This window comes from Verticillium nonalfalfae, assembly GCF_003724135.2.
Source record: "Verticillium nonalfalfae strain VnAa140/NRRL 66861 chromosome Unknown scaffold_148, whole genome shotgun sequence".
In the NCBI taxonomy this organism is placed as follows: Eukaryota; Fungi; Ascomycota; class Sordariomycetes; order Glomerellales; family Plectosphaerellaceae; genus Verticillium; species Verticillium nonalfalfae.
This window is the reverse complement of record NW_021167373.1, coordinates 11,758-34,564: the sequence shown is the minus strand read 5'-3', so window position 1 is coordinate 34,564 and position 22,807 is coordinate 11,758. Positions and strand designations below refer to the sequence as shown.

General features: G+C 57.7%; 6 protein-coding genes across 6 annotated transcripts; 3 read left to right on the top strand and 3 right to left on the bottom strand.

The window, feature by feature from the left end:
• Positions 1-319: 319 nt before the first annotated feature.
• D7B24_002075 (uncharacterized protein) lies at positions 320-1,029 on the bottom strand (the record flags this gene model as incomplete). The annotated part of the gene is made up of 3 exons (XM_028636291.1): positions 320-328; positions 396-618; positions 845-1,029. The coding sequence occupies 3 exons, from the start codon at positions 1,027-1,029 to the stop codon at positions 320-322; spliced, it is 417 nt and encodes a 138-aa protein (XP_028491431.1).
• A 7,028-nt stretch (positions 1,030-8,057) lies between these two features.
• On the bottom strand, positions 8,058-9,320 carry D7B24_002074 (uncharacterized protein; the record flags this gene model as incomplete). The annotated part of the gene is made up of 1 exon (XM_028636290.1): positions 8,058-9,320. One exon carries the CDS (start codon positions 9,318-9,320, stop codon positions 8,058-8,060), a length of 1,263 nt encoding a protein of 420 aa, XP_028491430.1.
• Positions 9,321-11,196: 1,876 nt separating this feature from the next.
• On the bottom strand, positions 11,197-12,950 carry D7B24_002073 (uncharacterized protein; the record flags this gene model as incomplete). The annotated part of the gene is made up of 2 exons (XM_028636289.1): positions 11,197-11,386; positions 12,931-12,950. 2 exons carry the CDS (start codon positions 12,948-12,950, stop codon positions 11,197-11,199), a joined length of 210 nt encoding a protein of 69 aa, XP_028491429.1.
• Positions 12,951-13,112: 162 nt separating this feature from the next.
• On the top strand, positions 13,113-15,363 carry D7B24_002072 (uncharacterized protein; the record flags this gene model as incomplete). The annotated part of the gene is made up of 4 exons (XM_028636288.1): positions 13,113-13,193; positions 13,425-14,258; positions 14,326-14,436; positions 14,488-15,363. The coding sequence occupies 4 exons, from the start codon at positions 13,113-13,115 to the stop codon at positions 15,361-15,363; spliced, it is 1,902 nt and encodes a 633-aa protein (XP_028491428.1).
• Positions 15,364-16,085: 722 nt separating this feature from the next.
• D7B24_002071 (uncharacterized protein) lies at positions 16,086-19,122 on the top strand (the record flags this gene model as incomplete). Its single annotated transcript, XM_028636287.1, has 2 exons — positions 16,086-16,171; positions 16,416-19,122. The coding sequence occupies 2 exons, from the start codon at positions 16,086-16,088 to the stop codon at positions 19,120-19,122; spliced, it is 2,793 nt and encodes a 930-aa protein (XP_028491427.1).
• Positions 19,123-20,013: 891 nt separating this feature from the next.
• MIR1 (mitochondrial phosphate carrier protein) lies at positions 20,014-21,218 on the top strand (the record flags this gene model as incomplete). Its single annotated transcript, XM_028636286.1, has 3 exons — positions 20,014-20,183; positions 20,347-20,766; positions 20,834-21,218. 3 exons carry the CDS (start codon positions 20,014-20,016, stop codon positions 21,216-21,218), a joined length of 975 nt encoding a protein of 324 aa, XP_028491426.1.
• Positions 21,219-22,807: the final 1,589 nt, after the last annotated feature.

Below are 22,807 nucleotides of genomic sequence, written 5' to 3'. Positions count from 1 at the left end.
TCATTACACCGAATGTGATATCAATAGCGATCGCGGATCCGCCGAGTCCGGCCTGTGAAGCCTTTCGTCGCGCGGAGAGCCCAGCGTTCGCTAATTCAGGTCATAACTGTTTTTCTTTGCAATCGTAACAATTCTCGAACCACACCAGTTGCCCCCCCGTGTGATCCATCCCCGCTGCAACATCCCACGACAACCCTCCGAGCCAAAGAACCCCCTTTCCGAGGTTTCATATGAACAACGGCCGGAGAGGCGTGGGCCGCAAGGGAGACTTCTCACCCGCTCCGCTCCATCTCGAACACTAGACCGACGGGCGAGCCGTTTACAGGTCCTGCGGCGGTTGTTAGCTTTGCTGGGTCGACATCAAGGGGGAGTCACGATGACGGGATGATGCTCACCTCGCAGTAGTCGACGGTGGTGGTGACGGTGACGGTAGGGGTAGGGGCGGTGGAGACGGCGGCGGTGATACCCCAGCAGTCGCAAGCAGAGGCGTACTTGACGGCGTCGCAAGACGAGGCGTAGGCAGGGACGTTGGTGGGGACGGAGGTGGCCTGGCGGGCCTCAACGACGTTGCGCTTGAGCTTGGCGGCGGGCTCCTCGGTGACGGTGACGGTGACGGTGCTGCGATGTGTGTTAGTGTTCTGTTCGGTTCCTCGAAAGTCTGTCTGCTGCTGAGAGAAAAAACGTGATCTAGAGGCTCCCGATGTCCTGTGAAGCCACGTCTGGGCGGTTCCCTGTCCCTCTCATGCCACCTCCCCTCTTGATATCCTCCTCTTGCTGGCTCCCGCAGAATTTCGACCGGTGCATCTTCGAGAGAGTAGAAGGAAAAGGCAACTCATAAACGTACGTGGGCGAGGGGGTGACGACGGTCAGCTGGAAGCTGGAGCAGTCGGCCTGGCGCGCGGTGAGGGGCAGGAGGCCGGCGCGGGTACCGGTGACCTGACGGTTGCAGTTGTTGCCAGCGCAGGCACGCTGCTCGAGGACCGAGCCGAAGGCAAGGCTAGCGAGGGAAAGGATGACGGCGGCCTTCATTTTGACGGTTGGGTGAAAGTGATGCTGACACGGGGCAGGTCGATCGACTGAGGTCCTAAGGAGGTTGGCTTGAAGATTGATCTGGTAGGAAGTCGGTGATGGAGGGAAGAGAAGGAAAAGGGTGGTGTGGGAGCGGGTTGCGAGCTGCCCATATATAATCCTAATCAACCGGTGCCGTGACAGGGGTGGTCATGGAGAGAGAGCGAGGACCATGGATGGAGGAGACGAGCAGGAGGAGCAGCACACACCCAGGACGAGGCGCACCACCACCTTCCCTCGTGGACCCGTTGGGTGGGCGAGAGACGGCGGCCGGCGGGTCGACGGGTGAACTGGAGGAAGCGGAGAGAGACTGACTGTACACTATGGTAGTAGCGAGCGAGCAAGCAGACATGAGCAGCCCGAACAGCGATGAGCCCAGCCCATCATCAACCCATGCATGGACATGGGGTTGAAGTCCAGGGGGGGGGGAGTAAGTGGTGGTGGGAAGGGTGGAGGGGAGTCCACCGGACGGCGTGAGTAGCATCCTGGGCGGGAGCGTACTCTCCACAACGGTACAAACGGCGGCGGACGGGTTCTCGAGGCGTGTGTTCCTGGGAGAAACCAACGGTTCGTACTGCCCAGTCTGGGACCTTTCTCCCACCTATCAGCAAACGGAACATCCGCATGAGGCAGGTTGGATTGGTTGCGCTTGGGGTGGGCCACATCGAGGCAGGCGGATGGATGGGATCTGGGGGGAGGCGAAAGGCTAAGGCCAGGGGGGGTAGGTCGGTTCAGGCAAGGTACTCGGCCGCTTCACGGACACCAGAAAGAGACCTAGCCCAAGGGGGGGCGAAGAGGGGGGGTTCTGCTTGGCCTGCTTCTCTCGCTCACTCCTCTCGCTCTCTCGGCCGCTTATCACGGGCGGGGAAGCTTGGAAAGAATCGACAGGGTACATATTCCTGGCCCGGGTCTAGTCCGAGGGGTCTACAGGTTCAACCTAGTATTTGATCCAGGGGTGGTGTACTTGTGTGTTTCCTGTGCAAACGGTTTACGAAGAGGCGAACGGAAAGTCGACGCCGTCCACACGAAGGGAAGAAGAAGGGAAAACGGACCGCTGCTTAGGATCCTCCACTCCTCCCGGCATTGGCTGTGCCTGGACGGCGTGCGAAATAGCGGCAAGCCGGACCAGTTCTTCGAAGGCTGGCCTCGGGTTTGGCTGTCTCCCGACCTCGGTGACACAAGCACTGGCAGCTTCTTCAGCGAAAATCTGTACCAGTCGGCGCTATCGATTCCTTGTCGGCAACGTGCCGCTTGGCATGCGCTGCGTGGGTCAAGATTCCTCTTTGGTCTACCGTTTTTGCAACCCCCCGTTTGCCAAGGGGGGAGGTCCATGGAGGCGCACGGCGAGCGGCCCGTTTGTTCTGCCTATTCGGACCTGGCTTCGGTCGATAGCGTGAAGGTTGGGGTATGGGTGTCGAACAAAAAATCCCATTGTTATCTGGGCCGCGTCCCCTGGATCGGCGGTGGCCGACACGGACGATAAACTTGCTTGCTTGGCTTTGTGAAGTGCAATTGCTACCCCCGGTTCATACGAGTCGGAGAAACGGGCAGAGAGACAAATATGACGGGCGTTGGCCCACGAGGCATAAAAGACACCAGGTGCCCGAAAGCTGACTCGACAAGAGCATGCATAGCGTGTGCGTGTCTGCCACAACCGTAATTGATGTACTCCTTATTGCGATGATGATGCTGGAAAGCCTCTACACGTGCCTTCAACTCATCCCGGGACGGTAAAAACAGCGCACCAGCCTGGGCAACCCAGTGCTCGTGCCTGCAAGCTGCGGCGCCAGTGGCTAAAATCATCGTCACCGTTTCTCGTTTCCCGTAATGTCTGCCCTTCTCCGTTGCTCTTCATCCGCCGCGCGTGTCTAGCGTTGTGTTGTGCAGGGACGAGGAGATTCTCTTGCCTCGCGGCATTTTCCCCGAAGCCACCACGCAGGCCGCGCAACGTCACAGTCTGCTCTTCATTCGGATAGGAAGCTGGGGAAAGCAGGCGGCGCAGGTGAGGAGAAGGCGTCCCGCAGGTCTTGGCCCTGGGGGTGGTTAAAAGTAATAGGTAGAGACAGGGGGTGAAGAGGCCAAGGGGGACCAAGGTCCAACACGGAAGGCAGCAAGCAAGCAGATAGGCACGGCTCAACAGCAGCGCCAACAAGCTGCTGCCAGAGGCGACGATTCCCGGCTCCCGAGATGGCTGAAGTGCCCCCCCCCCCTCCCTGGACGACTTGCCTTGCCTGGATGGGACCGACCGATTGGGTTGGCTGGGGCGGAGCCGATCTTATGCCGTTGAAGCAGTGATTTGCAGAGGGGGATCGCTGGCGGGTGTTGTCATTGTTTCGCTGAATTGAATGGCAGCCAGTTTTGGAGTCTCTGGGTTGAGAGATGTTGTGCTGTGAACAGCGTCAAGCGACTATTTGCCCTGCCTCCAATTTCTGCCAAAGCTGAGATGTGTGATGCCCTCCGAGGATCTTTCTATCCGGCCTTGCCGTCACGTAACATGCTGCTAACATTGAACTTTATAACGATGTAGCTAGCCGGTTGAATTAAACGAGAGCGGGACTTGTTTTGCCGCGACGAGTCTTGCTTCCCTGACGGGCCCTGGAGCCCCTAACGAACGCCTCATCGCGCGATTCAGTCACTGTGCAACGGTTTTTCTCCCAGGGGGTTCAACGTTGGCTTCGGGGGATACGACTAAGCCCGAAGAGCCTGAAGAACGTTCAAAGGCGCCCCTGGAGGCTCCCTGACGCAGCTTCCGGGTCGTCACGTATTCGCAAAGAGGGGCAATAAATAAGGTCGTGATATTAACTTACACTTTCGGCACATTGTCATGCTTCATTAGTGTCACCCACCACTGTTTGACAAGCCCCTGAAGAATAGCCAAATAACCAGAACAATAGAGCGAGAACACGAGCTCACAAGGAAAACGTACCATTTCATCGATCAATCCCGGTTGCCTACCTGTCATTCGCATCGCCAATCTGCAGAGATGCTACGACGTTATCACGTTTCTGACGTACGCGTGTGCGACGTGCCACCAAAAACAGACGCAGGAACCATGTCCTGCAACGCGTGCATTTGATTGCCATCATGAACGTGAACACACCATGATGTTGCCCTGTTGCTTGAGAGCCTCGTCTCTTAGTCATGAGGATCAAGTTCCTCTCCTCTTCACCTTGTTTGCCCAGGACCTATGACACCCTCGAACTTGCTCACCCGCCTCGAGCTTGGGCCGTTCTGGAAGGTCGACAAGCACTGTTCGACCCTGCTGATCAGTAGTACAGCCGGTAGCCGGGGGCGACGACTCACGTCCCTCGAGAGAGAACCCCCCTCCCGCCCCTCCAGTCGCCCAGGGCCTTAATCTGTGGATCGCCCGCCTTGTGCCCGCCCTCGTTCCCAACGCACAGAGGTTGAGAGGGCTGGGCGAGCTTCACCGAAAGAGGCAGCTCTGACCTTCCAAAGGGCGCCTCTCTTGCTGATACGGGCGGAGGGCGTCGACCGTTTGGTCGTGGCGCGCCATGAAGACAGCATCATGCTGGCTGGCTTGACTGATTGATTGACTGAATGATTTGATCGAGTGTACTGATTGAACGGATATGGCCAGCCCTCCGGTATCGTCATATCCACGCCATCGGGTGTCGCCTGGTTCAATGGCTGTCATTTGTAGGCGCGCGCGCAATGGAGCGATGCGATCGCGGCCGTCTCGCACGTGGATGGCATCTGATGGACAACGCCCATAACGCCTCGTCGGCCTTGCGATGCTTCCATGCCAAGATGACATCGCCGCCCTCCGATATTGGCAGTTGTCACGACACCAGTCGAAAGAGAAGGCCACACCACGTTGTTTACAATGTCGCCCACGAATTTCTGTCGCTCAAAGCTGCCCATGCACCTGTTAGGCGATGAAAGGCTTGGTGTACTTAATGCCTGCCGCCGAGCAATTCGAACAGTCCCCAGAGGCGACGAGGGGGTTCTCGTCAATAGCTCCTCGGACAGATCTTCCTGATTCTCTTGACACCACAGCAGCTCATCTCCGAAGACCTACAGATAGTCGCCCCCTCCCCTACCGAGGCCCCAGGCACAGGCACCGCACACAGACGATACACAGGCACTGCGCCCCCAGCCCCCGCGAGCCGCCGCTGCACGTGGGCCACGGCCCTCGCCTCTACCCTGCCGTGGATCCTCGTCCGTCGCCCACTGCCGCTTGGCGGGCTCCAGCGGCGTACCAACACGTGCGTGCACGTCTTGCTCGAAGCTGAGCAATCCGCCAAACGAGGGCGAGCGACATCTGCGGGAGGGGGGAGGTCGAAAAGGACGGTTGACATGCATTTCCGACATCCGACTGAGCAGCAAAAAGGGACCTGCTGCGATGGAAAGGCATCGGGAGTGACTCCATTGCGCAGAGAGGCGCATGCTTGACACGGCTCGAACCTGGATCGGTCCAGTCCACTTTGCCGACCCTGGCCCCCGTCTGCGCTGGGCCTTGTACCTGGCTAGCCGACGATGTGTGTACGTATACATCTGCTGTTCATCAAAGAGAGGGAGGGCATGCCGTGTCCCGTACGCAACGTATGCCTGCCTCCAAGGCCATGGCGACGATACCCACTCGCTTTCTTGGGGCGGGGCGGAGAATCTATCGTTCCTCCATTCATCGGCAGCCGACATCTCGCATCAAGTCTCGCGACCGGCGTCGTTTCCTCTCACACCCGCTCGTCCGCCCGGCTGGGGCTGACCCGACACCACGTTCGGCGGCCTGGCCTGGGCTAACTGATGCTGAGGTGAGGCTTGGGTTCTATGGGGTCTCAAAGGCACATGGCTGGCGGCGCTGGGCAATTCTAGGCGACCATCTGTGTGAACGGAAAATTTGTCCTCCCCCCACCAAGGTGGACATGGCAGAGCCTCACCATCTACCGTCTGTTTGTCCGCGGCATCTCAATGCCTAGCTCCAAGCCTCTTGCGACGCCGCAATGCGTACGGGACCGACCCTGTGTGATGGATGGGGTTGGTGGGCTTTCGGTGATCCCCAGATTCTCCTCCTGCCCCCGGATCTTGTGTCGACTCAAGATCTACCCCAGACAGGTTGATTCGAAATGAGGGTCCATCTTCTGGGGCAGAGTTCCCTAGGGTTAAGGGAGGTAACTTTACGCAGACTGCGAGATCGGGTATGTGTTAGACGATGGGCGACTCCGTGGGTGCAGTGTCGATGTGTTGCCTTGTAGTTTATCCAACCATGCAGCCCTGACAAGGGAGCTGAGGATAGCAAAACATACTTGCTTCCATCCTCAATGACCTTTGAACATAGCATTATAATATGGATCACCAGCACGCAACCAGGGGACTGCCAATCGTATGGAGCGGCGTATACCGTGAACTTAGTGCTGGCCCAGGCAACACACGACCGTCCAGCGTCATACTAGCAGCACAACTCCCGTTCATCAGGACCAATCGACGCAAACCCATCAGATTCCCAATCTTAAGACTCAAGACTGACGACTCAGGACGGCACATCACCGCCGTTCCATCTCGCCTCCCATTTACCCCGTCTCGGCATCGATTCTCCCCCGCACTCCCAAGCCAAGCTTCCCCTTAGACTCCGCAAACAAACCGGTAGAACAGCGACAAGACTGGAGATAGACAATCTTTCCCCCTCCCCCACACCCCTGCTCACCCCAGCTCATTCTCCTGCCACCTAGGGGCCCACCCTCCCAGGGATCCCCGTCGTGGCCACGGAGCAGTCACCACCGAAATCACCACCACTCAATGAATACCCTCGCCGCTTCGAACTGCAATGCCCTTCCCTCTCCCCGCCCTCCTCCCCCCCCCAGTCCATGCCAGGCACAAGTTCGCTCACCCCGCTCCCCGAACACCCGCTCGCCGAGCCGACGGAAAGGCATGTCGGATATCAGGGACGACAGGGACGTGAGCGGACGTCAAAGACAAGAAGGAGGCGGGGGGGGAGGCAAAAATAAAACAGCCGACTTGCTACGCATGCCAAGGGCGGCACCTCTTTTCATAACTCATACCCCTCTCCTCCCCTTCAAGCACTCGCAGGGAATCTAACAAGGTGAAAATTGAACAAAAACGGTCTGGACGAACGGAAACAAGGACAGGGGAGCAGAAAAAAAAGAAGGGGGGGAAAGGAGGCGGGGCCAAACTAGACAGACCGGAATGACCTCACCTTGCCTTAACAGAGGTCCATTCTGTCTCCCTCTCTCCGAGATGGCATACATTGCCCTGAGGATGTGCGTTCATCTGTGTGTGAGTGTGTGTATGCGAGAAAGCAACGGTCAGCTCTCGGTCCTTCGCCCTCCCGCACCCCCCTCTTTCTGCCGCAGCCAGGCACACAACTGCGCCAATAGCTCACCCGATCGGTCGAGCCCGCTCCTCTGGGCCCACGACATGAGGTAGCCCGTCTAGCCCTTGGAGTCGGTCCGGGTCCGGGCAAATTCCTGCTGCTTTACCCCAGACCCCGCGACCCATGCGAGGTATTACGCCGGGGCACGAGCGAGGGCCAAGACTTGGTTCCTTGGTGCTTGTGTATTGACAGGTCGGGAGCGAGGCGGCGCGAGCGAGTTTCGGTGGAGCAGATGATTACATGCTTTCTAGAGAACCGCAAAGCCTGTACTCTCGTTCTTGTTGTTCCATTACGAGAGAGGCTTTTGCATGATGGAGCATCACGCTCGAGGCAACGACCACGACCTGCTGCGATCGTTTCCCGCCCATTGTCATGAGGCAGCCAAAATACTAAATGACCAGGTCACGCGTTGAAACCCGAAATGAGGGGAACTGCTTTACGTCGGGTACGAGCGCACGATGTGTTGTGCAATTATTCCTCTCGGGCCATTGCTACAGCGAGAAAGATCGTCAACGAATACATCCCTTCCCTCATATGTGGCGCTTGACCAATGTCACCTAGTAAACGCCCCAGAACTTAACCAAACCTCAATGTGTGTTAGTCAAAATGCCGTCATGTGCTGGCTTTGACAGCCCTCGATCTACTTGTGTTGCTGTGGTTGATCCCAGCCCTGGGAACCCGCCATCTCTTGGACCCATTCCTCATGCCCGGCGGCCGTCTGTCCCACGACAGAATCCGGCGGCCCGTAGTGCCCGATCAACTCCGTGTCCTCCGTGACGACACTCAATGGCGCTTGAGCGGCCGTGACGCTGTCGCTGTGTGTTCTCCCCTCACCGCTCCGCCTTCGGGAATGAGGTGCTGGCTGCCGCGGCGATGCGACGGTCGAGCTCATTGCGCTGACCATGCTGCGCCGTGGGTCTACCGGTGACTCCGGGGGGTAAGTCGATGGAGCGGACTGCGCGTGCAGCTCTGGCACCATGGCGTTGGCACTATCCAGCTCTTGCGCCCCGAAATGCTGATGAATGGGCGAAACCATATCGCTGGGATTGCTCTGTTCGCTGGCGTTGCTCCACTGACGTCCGTGACCCTGCGCGTACGCTTGTTGCGTGGTCTGCGAGTCGGTGCTCTGGCGTTGCGGTTGCGCGCCCGACGGCCACGGCCAGATGCCCGACTGCTGAGATGGTCGTCGACGTTCTTGCTCCGAGGGCATGTCAAAGTAACCGACGCCACCCTGAAAGGTGGAATCGTAGCTAGCGTGACGGTCCGCGGAAGTCGTCGGCACCGCCTGGTAGCCGGCTGGCGCATTTGGGCTTGGAGTATCCAGAGGGGGTGATGCGTAGCCAGGGCTGCCGACACCGACGCCGAGTCCGATGGCGCCGCTGGAGTCTGAGTCGAGTCTGCGGGTTGAAGGTCGTGGACTGGTCATCTCGGATGGCGTAGGCTTATCAGCGACCCGGCACTGGGAAACAAAAGGCTTTGGTTTGGCTGCTCTGGATCCGGTCGAAGTTCCCGGCTGGGACTCAACCACTGTCTTGACGACCTTGTTCAAATGACGCAGGATGATGAATGTTGCGGCCACCACGATGATCAGGAGGCCGACGACACCAACGACGATGCCGACGATGGCTCCTGTTGAAAGACCACTGCCGCCGTTATCATCATCCTTAGTCACCTCGGGCTCGACTTTGGGCAGGGACGTAGGGTAAAACTTGAAGACAACCTGTTGGTCGCCCTGATCAATCGCACCGGTCGGGTATACTGTTGGCTGTGACGGCGTTGAAACGGTTGTTGCAGTCTCCGTCACTGTGACCTCTTCATCATCCGCATTCGTAGTCGTGACTGTCCTCGTAATCTTATACGTAGAAGGCTCGGTGGAATAACAGGCACTCGCTGCGCAACCCATGCCGTCGCGGCAACAGCCATAATTCAACGACGACGGGCAGAGGAAATAGTTTGTTGGGCATGACTGCGAGTACGAAACGCCATCCGGGACCACGCACTGGGCCCCTCGTTGACAGAGATAGCCTTCCGGGCAGCACCCACCTTGTCCAAATGTTAGCAGAAGCCAGGCACTCGCATATAGCTGCTCCAAATACCTTCAAGATCTGGTGCGCATGGATAGTAGCCAGCTCGACCCTGGCATGTTTGTGGTGCCCTTGTGGACGCAAAACATGAATCGGTGGCGCAACCGAACCCCTCAGGACAACATCCGCCACTCGCGCTGCTCGGGCACAACAGATAGCTCGTTGGGCAGGCTGTGGTATCTCTCCTTTGGATGTTGTCGAGTATCGTCACATGTATCTTTTCCACTCTGTGAATACCGTCTCTCTTCTTGACGTCCAAGGCGCTAGAACCTCCTGCATAGAATGCGACCAGAGAGATCACGGCGCAGATGGAGCAGTGTCGCATGGTTTCCCGCAGCGGTTGGCGAACCCAATGTTCTCGAGCGATCCAGAGTAACAGCGTCCAAAGGTCGCACAAGGCTGCGGCCCAGCTGAGGTCGCACAGGTGGTCGGCCTGCGGGGTAGAGGCTGAAGAGAGTGATAGCCGCTGGAACACCTAGTCCAGGCTGTCGCATCCGTTATATGATCCAGGGACGCGTGATGCCGAAATGCGATCGCCAGGCTGTACCGCTGATGTGACACTGGAGAGGCTCACGGGTTGCTATGTTGGTGAAGCTGGCAAGTTGGGTCGGGCAGTGTCTGGTGGGAGGGTGTCGAAGATAGCAGCAACCTGCATGAAGCTGGGGGCTGAGCCCAACACCGGACCACGTATGAGCGAGACTGTCAGTTGGCGGTACCATGCAAGGGAAAGGACCAGGATGTTTTGGTTGCGATTGCTCCTTTCAGCAGGGCTGACGGTCAGACGGATCCCACAATCTCGCTTTGCCGCTTGGTCAAGGCTCTGAGCGACGATTAAGTGACAGCGTAGGAATCGAATGATCATCTGTGTCGGCGAGTTTTGCCGGCGCCGTGTAGTCTTGAGTCCCACAAATCGAATCTGAAATCTACTGAAGAAGACCAGAATGTGACAAGACGCGACCATGAGCTGAAAGGGGATACGACGCGACAGCACCAACCAACAGCAGGCGGCCAGCGTGATCGACAATAGGGTGACACTGCGCGCGCAAGATGGCACGTGAAGTCGTGTCTCGATAGCCGTATTGAGGAGCCATGTTCGATGAGGCATTCACACTTTGCCCATGGTCCCACAACATGCTGATTCGGGCTCCTTCGGGGGGAATTGCGACATTTCTTGGAGGGCGCATGGGAAAGTGGCCAATCGCAGCTGCATCTGGTGCCATTGTGCAGGAGAGCGAACATGACGAGGATTGGAGAGTTGGGGGCCATCCTCGTAGGTAATAAAGGCATGGATCTCGTTTTTGGGGACGCGGAAGGTTCAACAATCTTTGGGGAAGACACATCTTCGGCCAAATGCTGTGCGGCGCACGCTTGTCTGCTTGTCAACTTGGTGCTCTGGACGATGAGAGCGCCTCGCCAGGAGGTTCCACGCTCGTGGCAACATGATGCGGTCTCATCTGTCTGAGATGTTGAGAGATACAACGTAATCGGAAATCATGCCGCGATTGCAACGGGCATTGTGATGGCTTTCGCATGAGCTGGCCCTATATACTTACTCATCAGTATGGCCATGGAGAAGAATCGTCAAAAAGTGGCAAGAACGAACAGCAGGGCATTGCGTTCAGCGATCCCGTATGTGGTTCTGACAAGTAGGGGTTCAAATCGAACGATCATTTCACCCAGAGAGATGGCCGATGTTCATCGCTGGTGATGGTCGTCGTCGTCGTCGTCGTCGTCGTCGTCGTCGTCGTCGTCGTCGTCGTCGTCGTTGTCGTTGTCGTTGTCGTTGTCGTTGTCGTTGTCGTTGTCGTTGTCGTTGTCGTCGTCGTTGTCGTTGTCGTCGTCGTCAGGTCGAGTCAGCGGAGGGAAAACGATGCGCAGCCTGGACCTGCCCTGTGTTGATCTTGATCGTGCCGGGCACGTCCTTTGGGGTGGTGCGGGGTCTGCGGGGACATGCTCCGTCCATTCCCCCCCTCCTCCCGTCACTGAAGGCTCGAGGCTCCAGTCCAGAGGGGGCCCGCACTTGAACTCGGCGAGCCTCCACTGGCACCAGCACTACTACCATACCTAGGCACGCTTGTCTTGCTCTAAAACCTTACTAGGCTTTACCGACCTGACCCGTGCGTCCCCTCGCCTCGGTAGGCTACCATCTGTTACCATTCCACTTCCACCTACCTACCTGAGCAGAGCAGCTACCTGTTTGGGATCTTAGCACACGGTGGGTGAGTGCGTTGTGAATCAGTCACAGGCACCTGACTTGGTCTGCGGTGCCGAGCCGGTTGTCCGAAAAACCGGGAACACAGACATCTATTTCCTCCTGTCATTGTGCCTTTCCAGGTGGTCAGGCATCCCTAGGCGGTCACTGTTCTGAACGATGCAGCTAGGCTCGGTGGGTGACAAATCTGGCAGTCACGCCCTGGCTGTTTTATGACTGACCACTGATGAATGGCGCTGTGGGTTGTTGGTGACATGCCTCCTGGGTCGGTACATGCCTGTCTACCTTAGGGACCTAAGGTAGGCAGGTTGCTCCGTGCCTTTACTCCCCTCTCCGATGCCTCGGTCGACAGATGCGCACCGAGCCGAACCATAAACCATGTTTCGCCTCCTCGCCGCTGCATACTCGCAGTGCGTATTTGGGGCTGTCTCCAGGCACTCTACAGTACGGCGCCGATCAGGGTCTGGAGACGGGTTGCTCAATCCCCCAATAAACAAGAAGGGGTCACTGTGGGCGGGTTTGCATGGTCTGTGAGAGATGGAACCGTCGAAGCAGCGCTGATGTGCTTGACTCATGGGCGGATCCTCCGCCTAAGAGCCAACCGCTGTGCTTCCCTGGTTCCCCACAGGTTCCGTCTCATGGTGCAACCCCGCAAAGCTTCTCCACCTGGCGCGCCCCCCTCGTGCACTCACACTCTCACTTTCAATTCGGCATGGGCTCAGTAACAAATCACGATGGCCTGCCCGGCCAGTCGTCGCCCTTGACCTGCTAGGCCCGGGTTCATCTTGTCCTTTGCCCTCTGCTCCTTTGCCCTTGGTCTACACCCCCCCCCCCCTCGCGTTGTCAGGTATGCCGACGCCCCTCCCTCAAAGCCTTGCAGAAGCCGAGTCTTTCTCTCCTCGACATCTCCAACTACCGCCCCCGACTCTTCGCCCTTTTCCCCGAACCAGTACGTCAAACGAACCTTGACCGGGCTTCCATCACGAAGTTTCCGTACCATCCAATACGAATCTGTCAGCCACACCCGTCATACCTCGACCATCCCCTGGCCCCCTCTCTACGACGCCGCAAGCCAAGACCATACACTCACTCTCCTTTTCGCATCACATCGCTCCGCACTAGCCCTACATTTAGACCGCCAGAGACCCCCTCGTCTCGGCTTCCCCAGATTATCACCTTCTGCTCAGGAACCCTGCAGCAGCGTGCCAACCACGTACGTTGTCTTGACTTGGGCCATTTCCGCCACTCAAATCCTTCGACGCCTCCTCAGATCCCGACTTCCTCAACCTCGCCCACCGACCTGAACGAACTCTCAAGACCTGTCCACGAAAGTTGAACGACCTTCGCAACGTCATGTCGTGACCTGCTGGCAACCGGCAGCAGTCACATCCAACCAAACATGCTACTTTTTACAAAGGTTGCCGCCCCCAAGGCGCCGAAGAGGAGATCCCGAGCAGGTATGTCGTGCGCTGCGAGATTGGTACACAACGTACTCGATGCCGTGAAACAATGCGATCTGGTAAAGGAGCGCATACTGATTAAACGCTTTTCTTTGCACCTCTAGGTTGCACATATTGGTAAGCTTCAACCCGGTCCCCGCCGTTTGCTCCCTCGTACTGACACATGGCAAAAGCAAGGAGAAGGTACGCCACAACCGCCGAGCCGATACACCCCAAGAAAGTGTATTCCACGTACTGACTCTTCGATCCAGAAGAAGAAATGCGACGAAACACGTCCACAGTGCTCGCGCTGTTCGGAGCGTAGCCAGGATTGCACCTATGAAGCCGTGAAGCCGCGCCAGCGGAAGAAGCGTGACTCGACCCCGGGCGAGGGTCTCGATCTCGAATCACGCTACCTGCGCCGTCCGTCTCTGTACGGCGACAGCCAGCACCTAGAATATCAACAGGGCGACGACACGTCGTCCAAGGGGGATTCAGACGAAGCGGTGGCCGACGACATGGACGCATTGGCCAGTTCTCTCCATGTCAACTGGAGCGCCGCCTCGGATGTGCCGCTGATCTCGCCCCTGGATATGCCTTTTGACTTTCCCATCGAAGAAGAAGTGGAAGAAGATGTCGACGAAGAGATTGTCCGGATGAGCCCTGCCCCCCCGACCATGGCGGTGACCCGCGCCCAACGCTATCCCGACTTGGCCATGATTGCACCGGCACCCTTGAGCCCGCCGCATCTGGAGTTCCTGATGCCGGTTTTCAGCGAGTTCTCTGATTGCGCCAACAGGCGTGCCCTTGTTGACCACTTTGCCAACGTCCTGTCGCATCTCATCGTGTTGCGCGAGACCGAGTCTGGCAACCCGTTCCAGCAACTGGTGCTGCCCCTCTGTTACAGCAGCACGACGGTGCAAAATGCTATCTATGCTCTGTCGAGCGCTCACCTGGAGCACCGCGGAAGTGGCAAGCACGAGGAGAAGTCGCTCTACTTTCACAACCAGGCCATCCAGGGCCTCGCTCGACTGATTGAGATGGGACCCAAGGCCGACCGGGAGGAGTTACTGGCCGCCATCATGCTGCTAGTGTACTTTGAAGTGGTTCGTACTCCAGACCAGATGGCATTGCTTCCAAAAAAAACACAAAAAAAAACTGACATGGCCATAGCTGGTCCAGCGCGGGCGTTCGAATATCGTTGATGGTCATCTCAAGGGTGCCATGACCATTATGAGCCAGAACGACCAACCACCCAGCGCGACAAGTGCGTTTCTTGAGCGAGTACGTTGATCACACTACATTTGTGCTTTGGCTGTTGCTGACCGATCTCAGGCTTTCCGTTTCTACGACGTCATTGCCGCCCTCTCCTTTGGCAAAGCACCCATTTCCACAGCCCCAGCAGCCGCTTCCCTCAACTCCTCTTCGAACCCGGACCCGACCGACCCTTCGTCGCAAAACGGCGTTGACACTCTTCTTGGGCTGTCCGCCTCGCTCTGGCCGATACTCCATCGTTTGTCAAACCTCCTGTCGCTCAAGAAGGAGTTGGAAGCCGCCTTGGCCTTGCCAGAGTCAAACGGGCCCAAGCTGGCCGTGCTCCGCACTGAATTCGAAACGACTGCCGACGCCATCGAGTCGGCCCTGCAGAACTGGCAACCCACGCTGCCCGGGGGCCTCACCGTGGACGACCTGATGGCCGGCGACGCGGACGGCTTCGGAAGCACGGTGCCCGAATCACCCGATCAAGCACACCTCCAGAGCATCCTTCACAACGCGCTGGCACACCGACAGAGTGCGTTCGTGCACCTCTATCGCCACATCCACGGCCACCCACGACACCACCCACGAGTGCAGTGCCATGCGCACGCAAGCCTGCAACACTGCGTTGCTACCGTGTCGCACGCCGGGCCTATGGCTGCGCTGCTGTGGCCGCTGTTCGTGGCGGCGTGCGAGGCCATGACCCCTGAAGATCGCGAGATGGCGCGGCACGCGTTCGTGGCAATTGATCGCCGGCAGGGCATGACGAACATCGAGAGGGGCTGGATTATTGTCCAGGAGGTCTGGCGACGGTCCGATTTCATGGATGCCGAGGGTGATCTCGAATCCCGCCTATCACAGCATCAGACGATGCTATCCGCCGGCATGAGCAACGGCGGGGATCTCTGGAGGCGGGTAAGCGAGGACATGGGCGTCACGATCGTCTTTGGGTAATGAGTCTGTTGATAGCCGCAAGGGCACTCGATGGCTGTACATATTGGGGGCGAGGGGCATTGATCGGATCATGAATGAGGTTGCAGGGACAGCAGGATGCTCATTGACATAAGCTAGCTTGGCAGGGGGTGGGTTCAGCGGCGTAATCATGGGGGTGAAGTGAAGTTTGGGCGCGGCATTCTGGGTACGGCAGGACGGGCGGCGTTTGGTGGTTGGGGTGTTCTGTTTTCACACACAACTATGTATACTGTCATTTGCCCTCGCGTTCGGGTGCCCCATGCTGCGTGTAAACTGACGATGGCGCTCGAGGCCGCTCTGGCCCCTGCTTGCCACGACACGAACATCTGGCAAGGCAATTCATCCCGGGTATCCTTCCCCAAGCCCAGCAGGGCCACAGTGGGCAAATAGAGCCCTGAACCATCCGATGTACTGTAGCATCCGCGACGAGACGGTGTGTGTGTATGTGCGGAGGGGGGCGGCGGTAAACACAGGGCGATTTCCCCTTACGGACCGATGCGAACTCGTTACTTCTGGGGACCGAGGCGACGACGACCCCACCAAAGAGGCCACCCCTCTTGTCAACCAACGATGGATGAGCTCCATGAAAGTGTGCTGGGCTGGCCCGCTACTCCTCCAACCGCCGATCCGACGATGAACCAAGCCCATTCCCTCCCGCCACCATCCCTCTCCTCCGTCAACAACGAGACAATGAGAAAGCCGCCATGAGCGCCGCGCCGCCACCGAAGCAGATTCGCTTCGTTCACAACCAGGGACAGCCGCCGTCGAAACGGCGGCGGATCAACGCGGCGTAAGTTTGGCGTCGACCCGCCCGCCCACCATGTTCCCTCGCCTGAATGACGACATACAAGGGGGGCGAAACTCAGCGATGGGACAAGTCTTTGCTGATGGGAATCCTCGGTGGTGCGCAGATGCCTGACATGTCGAAAACGAAAGACACGATGCGCGGGCGAACGGCCTACGTGCTCGACGTGCACGAAAAACGGGCACGAGTGTCTGGGCTACACCGAGCTGCCTGACAAGAAGGCAGGCAGTGCCGGGGCCGCGGCGTCGGGTCTCGAAGCGCAAAACGATGCCGAGGACGATGCACCAGAGGATGTCGACGACGACGACGACGAGGCAGACGGTGCAGAGGACGCACAGCAGGACCGAGGCCCCAGGCGCGATAGCAAGGTGGCGCCTGTCGAGAGCCGCAACCCGCCAACGAAACCGAGCCCGAGACGAAAGCTCGCCGACATGCACCCGCCCGAGTTCATACAACTATCGTCGACGCAAAATGAGGCGAACAACAAGAAACACGCTGTCCAGTCTGCTGGTCCTCGACCAAACGCGCCATCCTCCGAAGACAATCGCAGCAACGCCAGCCGATCGCCGATATTGCACCACAAGGGGAAGCCTGCGAGACACCGAGTGCCCTATTTTCGATACTTTGGCCCCACGGCCATAGTCCCCGGCTACAAGCAGATGGTCGTCTCGGTGCGCGAGAGGCGGCGCAGTACCGCAGGTTCTACCTCTGCCGCGTCACCCAGCTCGGCGGGTGCCGCCGCCGCCGCAGCCCAGGGAGGTCTCAGCATAGACGGCGTCGTGTTGGCCGATGCCGAGGTGGCCGTCGAGGCTCTGCCGGCCTACAACATCAATGATGACGAACCCGTGCCGCCGCTCATCCTCCATCTGGTCAAGATCTTCTTCGTTCACCTGGGCTGCAACTTTCCCTTTCTGCAGGAAGAGAGGTTCACACGGATGGTGGAGGGCAAGGAGGTCGAGGCGATCCTCGTTGACGCCGTGTGCGCCCTGTCGGCACGGTTCTCGGATCATCCTCAGATCGCGCGGGATGGGAAGCTGCCCAGGTCAGACTACGGCGTCCAGTATGCCCAGCGCGCCAAGGCTGCGACTGTCGACACGTTTCCGGCGCCGTCTGTGGGTGCCGTCCAGGCGCTGCTGATGATGGCCTATGAGGGCTTCGGCGCGAACCAGGACAGTGCCCTCTGGATGTATCTCGGCCTCGCCATTCGCATGGCTGTCGACTTGGGCTTGCAGAAGGTGGTGGGCGTCAAGTACCAAGGCGAGAAGGATCCATGGTACCTCCGCCATTGGAGCCGACAAAGCATCGAGTCCAGCGAGGCTGCGGATGACGAGGCCTCGGTCAGCCGTGCTCAACAACTGGAAGTGGAGCAGGAGAGGATGGACACGTTCTGGGCCGTCTTCATGCTCGACCGGGAGATCTCGTCTGGCACGGGACGCCCGGTGACGTTCCGCGACGATGATTTCGAATTTGACCTGCCAGCACCAACGATACACCCTGCGTCGGGCTGGCCCGCGCCGTACCCAACACTAACACGAATCATTCATCTTTACGGCCGCGTGTCCGACGTATTGAATAACATCCACCACGCCAAAGATCTGACGCAGGACAAATGGGCCAAGCTGGCACACATGGAGAGCGAGCTCACGAAGCTCTACCAAAACCAGGACCCAAGACTGCATTTCAACGTCAGCAATTTCAAGGCATATCTCAAAGCCAACCAGGGCACGACCTTTATTCTGGTTCATTTCTGGTTTCACGCCCTCATCATCATCCTGCATCAGCCAACATTGCTCACGCTGTTTGGGTCGCTGAACCGGTCCCACCAGCTTTTGCCCAACAGTCGCGAGCTGTCCATGTCGAGCGCCAAGACGATTGCTGACATTCTCTCCTTTGCCGAACTCATCGGGCCCACGAGCTTCATCGGCAACCCCTTTACATCGCAGCCGATGTACATTGCGGCGTGCGCCTTCCTCATGGAATCCATGGCTTACACATCCCAACCACCGTCCAGGGCCACCTCGCCCCCTGAGGGCAACAGGCCCAGGGGCAAACCGAACGACAGCGCCAGGATTTCGGCCAAGCACTCGCTCCTGGCCTCGGCAGCGAACCAGAACTACTTGCGCTGCCATAATTCGCTTCAGCAGCTGTGTGCTTATTGGGGCGGTGTCAAGTACATCTTGACAGCCCTCGACCAAAAGTCCAAGGGCATCTGGGACTGCGAAACGTATACGAACGAGGAGTACGAAAGCACCAAGGGAACACGCCACGGATCGCTGGACCCCTTTTCGGGGCTCGAAGGCTTGGGATCGCCGAGTGCGCCTCCCTTTGCCTGGTCCCTGACGGGGACCACCAACTCGCCCAACTCAAGCCTCACACTGATGTACCAGAACATGCAGGCGAACGCCGCCGCTCAGCCCCACGTATCGTCGGCACCGACGAGCCATCACGCCCTCGCGCAGAACAGCCGCTCAACGTCGTCGGGCCACATGTACGACCCCATCCGCCAGAGCATGCCGGAAGCGCCGCCGTCCTCACTCTACGCGCCGTCGTATCGACAGGCAGCAACGGCAGCGCCACAACACCAACAGCAGACTGCACACCCTTCGTACGGAGCCTCGTCGCAACAGACGTCGGATTATGACGGCTCACTGCTCACGGGCACGACTCCGGGATCGGGCCATCACGCATCGGCCAGTATGTATGATTCGGCCTACACGGAGAGGGACTACTCGTATTTCGGCCACCACAGCATGAATCCGATCGGAGACGTTGTTACGTACGAGAACCCCGTCGACATTGGCTCGCTCGGTCTGCCGGGGGACATGATGCCCCAGTGGCTCGAGTACCTTCCTGGCGACGTCCTCGGTGGCTACTTTGACGGGGGCCATGACATGAACGGGGGTACAGACTTGGAGGGAGGCGGCCACCATGGTTAGGTGTCTACTTTGTCTTGGTCATTTTCTTCTTTTTTTTCTCCCGTGTCAAAAAAGGCTTGGAATGTCATCTTTGTACATAATGGCTTGGATATACAGCGTTGTCTGGGCGCTGGCTGGTATGGTTTTTTTTTCGCATTGGGTACATGTGGATTGTATTACTTGATGGGTCGAGATTCCTGACAGCGACTTACGTAGAGATTATATGAAAGTAAGTCGTAGGGATTCTATGATAGAATAGTTTGTCAGGTTGGTGGGTAATTGACATTGTCGTAATTCGACTCGGCGAGACGCACCCTCCCTCTGTCATCCTCACCTCTTGGCCGAGGGAGGCATGCACGAAGCCTCGGTCACAGTACATCACGACATCGGTGGAAAATGACGTTGCCCGGCCAGCTTCGGATGCTACTGCAGTGCAGAGGGCCCAAATAAAGACGCTAAGCCGGGTGCACGGGCATGCCGGGTCATTGACAGTCCGCCGCGCGAGGTTCGAGGTTTATCGGCGTTATCGTCGATGACTAACGGCGCAGAAGGGAGGCGCTCAATGGCGGAAGGGGCGATCGGACGCGCCGGATAGCCCGAGTATTCCCGAGCCAATCTTTTCAGTGGAGCCCCTTGCAGGCTAAGTGGTCACTGCCAGGAAAAGGCCGCCCAGCCGCCGCCAATGCGCCAGCATCAGAAAAAAGGCCTCTCACATTTTTCTCCTGGCCGGGGTCACTTCCTGCTCCTTTCCACGAACATCCTTCCTCCCAGCCCACACCATCCACCAGTCTTCAAGGTCACGATCCCCCCTTCGTTGCGGCATTCGTGATTCCTTCCTCTCCACTCCGTCCTTCGATTCATCGTTCCGCTCTCTCTCTCGTTCTTCGCGAACACGCACACATCACAGCTACCATGGCTTCCGCACCAACATCCACCGGCTCGGCCAAGGTCGATGCCGTCGTCCAGAAGGCGGCCGCCGCCGTCCCTGGCACGCCCACCGGCTTTGACCTCTACGCTCGCTTTGCCCTGGCTGGTGCCATTGGCTGCTCCGTCACCCACGGTGCCCTGACGCCCGTCGATGTGTACGTTTTCCCTCTGCTCCCTCGATGTTGGCCGTGTCGCGCACCGGCCGGCGTGCTTGCTCGCAACAGCAAGCCATTGGCTTGGCCTCGCGACGCGACGCCGGCAGCGGTAGCGTCCCTCCCCTCTCTCTGATCACCTCGACTGACACGATGCCACAAACAGCGTCAAGACCCGTATCCAGCTCGACCCTGCCACCTACAACCGTGGCATGATCGGCAGCTTCAAGCAGGTCATCCAGAACGAGGGCCCCCTCGCCCTCCTCACCGGTTTCGGCCCTACCTTTGCCGGCTACTTCCTCCAGGGCTCCCTGAAGTTCGGCGGTTACGAGTTCTTCAAGCAGCAGAGCATCAACCTGCTCGGCTACGAGACCGCCTCCAACAACCGCACCGCCGTCTACCTCGCCTCCGCCGCCGCCGGCGAGTTCTTCGCTGACATCGCCCTGTGCCCCCTCGAGGCCACCCGTATCCGTCTCGTCTCTGAGCCCACCTACGCCAACGGCCTCATCGGTGGCTTCACCAAGATGGCCAAGCAGGAGGGCTTCGGCGCCTTCTACGCCGGCTTCGGTCCCATCCTGTTCAAGCAGTATGTCCACCCCCCCTCACACTTCAGCATGAGCCCCGAATCACAACCAGAAACTGACCCAATCCAGGATCCCCTACACCATGGCCAAGTTCGTTGTCTACGAGAAGGTCGCCGAGTCCATCTTCCGCGCCTACCCCAAGGAGACCCTCTCCTCCGGCCAGCAGACCCAGGTCAACCTCGCCTCCGGTCTCATCGCCGGTCTCGCCGCCGCCGTCGTCTCCCAGCCCGCCGACACCATGCTGTCCAAGATCAACAAGTCCAAGGGCGCTCCCGGCCAGGGCACCGTCTCCCGCCTCATCCAGATTGCCGGCGAGCTCGGCGTCCGCGGCTCCTTCGCCGGTCTCCCCACCCGTCTCTTCATGGTCGGTACTCTCACTGCTGGTCAGTTCGCCCTGTACGGCGATATCAAGAAGGCCTTGGGTGCCACAGGCGGCGTGGAAATTGCGAAATAAACGTGTGATGGCAGCGTCGGTGGTTGAGTGTAATAGATGTATCAACTTAATGATAGACCAAGTTTTTCTGTTGCCACCAAGCATGACACGTGAGACATGTACAGTCACCGCAGAGCAAACACGATGAAGAGGTAATGACTGTGACTTGACATGAATGTACAGGCATTCTTGACTAGATACCGGCATAACATAGCCTGGCATTGGGCATTATGATCGCATATCGGCCTTTTAGCCACGTCCATGACAACTGATACCTTTCATGACATAGACATACTGAAGTAGGGCCAGTGATGACCTTAACTGATCAGGGCAACGAAGCAGTCACTTGAGATTAAGATAGGTTTTTGAATATATAGTGTAGGATTGATAATGTTTATCCCTTGGGGGTCCTCATAACGAGTCTAGCTAATGTCCGTTTCCTTGATCAGCTACTCCTTATTACCTTATCGCTAAGCTATATCTTTTTACCCTGCTTAGTTTTAATGCTTTTATCTCCCTTTATAAGCCTCTCCTGGCCCTGGCCCTCTCTCCTCTCCTCGCCCTCTCTCCTCTCCTCGCCCTCTCTCCTCTCCTCGCCCTCTCTCCTCTCCTCTCCTAGCCCTAGAGTATAATATAAGATAGAATAAGATAATAAAGTAAAGTTAAAAAGCTTTATCTAGGGAAGCTATCTATTAAAAGATAAAGTAGTTTTATAAGTATATATCGGAAGGCGGGTAATTATACTATAGGTAACTAGTATAACTATTAGCGCCCTCCTCGAATATAATACTCGTTAGGTTAGCCTTAAGCTTAGAGAACCTACTAGCTATTGCCTCTATAAGCTCGGTCGGTAAGTGTCTGCCGGATGGAGTTCCTCAGCGTCTTCAGGCCCGAGGCATGTTGTAATTCGCAGAGACTTGTTTCTCGAAGTTGATGATTCCAAGCTGTTCATGGAGAAGCTGGCTCTCCGTTACGTCAACGGTTTTCCCCAGTCTTCTAGTCACCTCCTCGAGAGACACGTCCGGCATCCCCCCCATGAGCTCCACGAGCTTTTTATGTTCGTTCCGGTAATGTACTTGCATGGACTCGATAGTGTTGTCCATTTTCTCGAGAAGGTCCCGGATTCTCGAGCTCGTCACCGGACCAGGTTCGAGACCGGCTAGATTAGTGCTATCGCTGAGACCTTTCCGCTTCAGGTGGGACTCAGTTATAACAATTGCATTGTTAATCATGCCCTCAAGTTCGTAGGGGCCGAAGCCCGAATGAAGAGCATGGCAGGTCTCGATAAAGAACGATACTCCCGCTGGTGGGACGGAGGGGAAACCCCGTCGTCGCCAGTCGCGTGTCAGCTCGTTCCGAATGTCCATTATCAGCTTTTGATCAAGTTTCGTATGCTCCAGTGTAGGCTATTGGGTTCAAGTTAGCGATTATCTAGCTTAGAATAGTTTCATTTCCGTGTATATACCTATAGATCGGTAATGAAGCTTTCGTATAAAGACTGTGTAAAGGGTGTATTGAGGTAGTAAGAGGAAGAAGGATAGGAGGAAGAAGGATGGGAGGAAGAAGGATGGGAGGAAGAAGGATGGGAGGAAGAAGGATGGGAGGAAGAA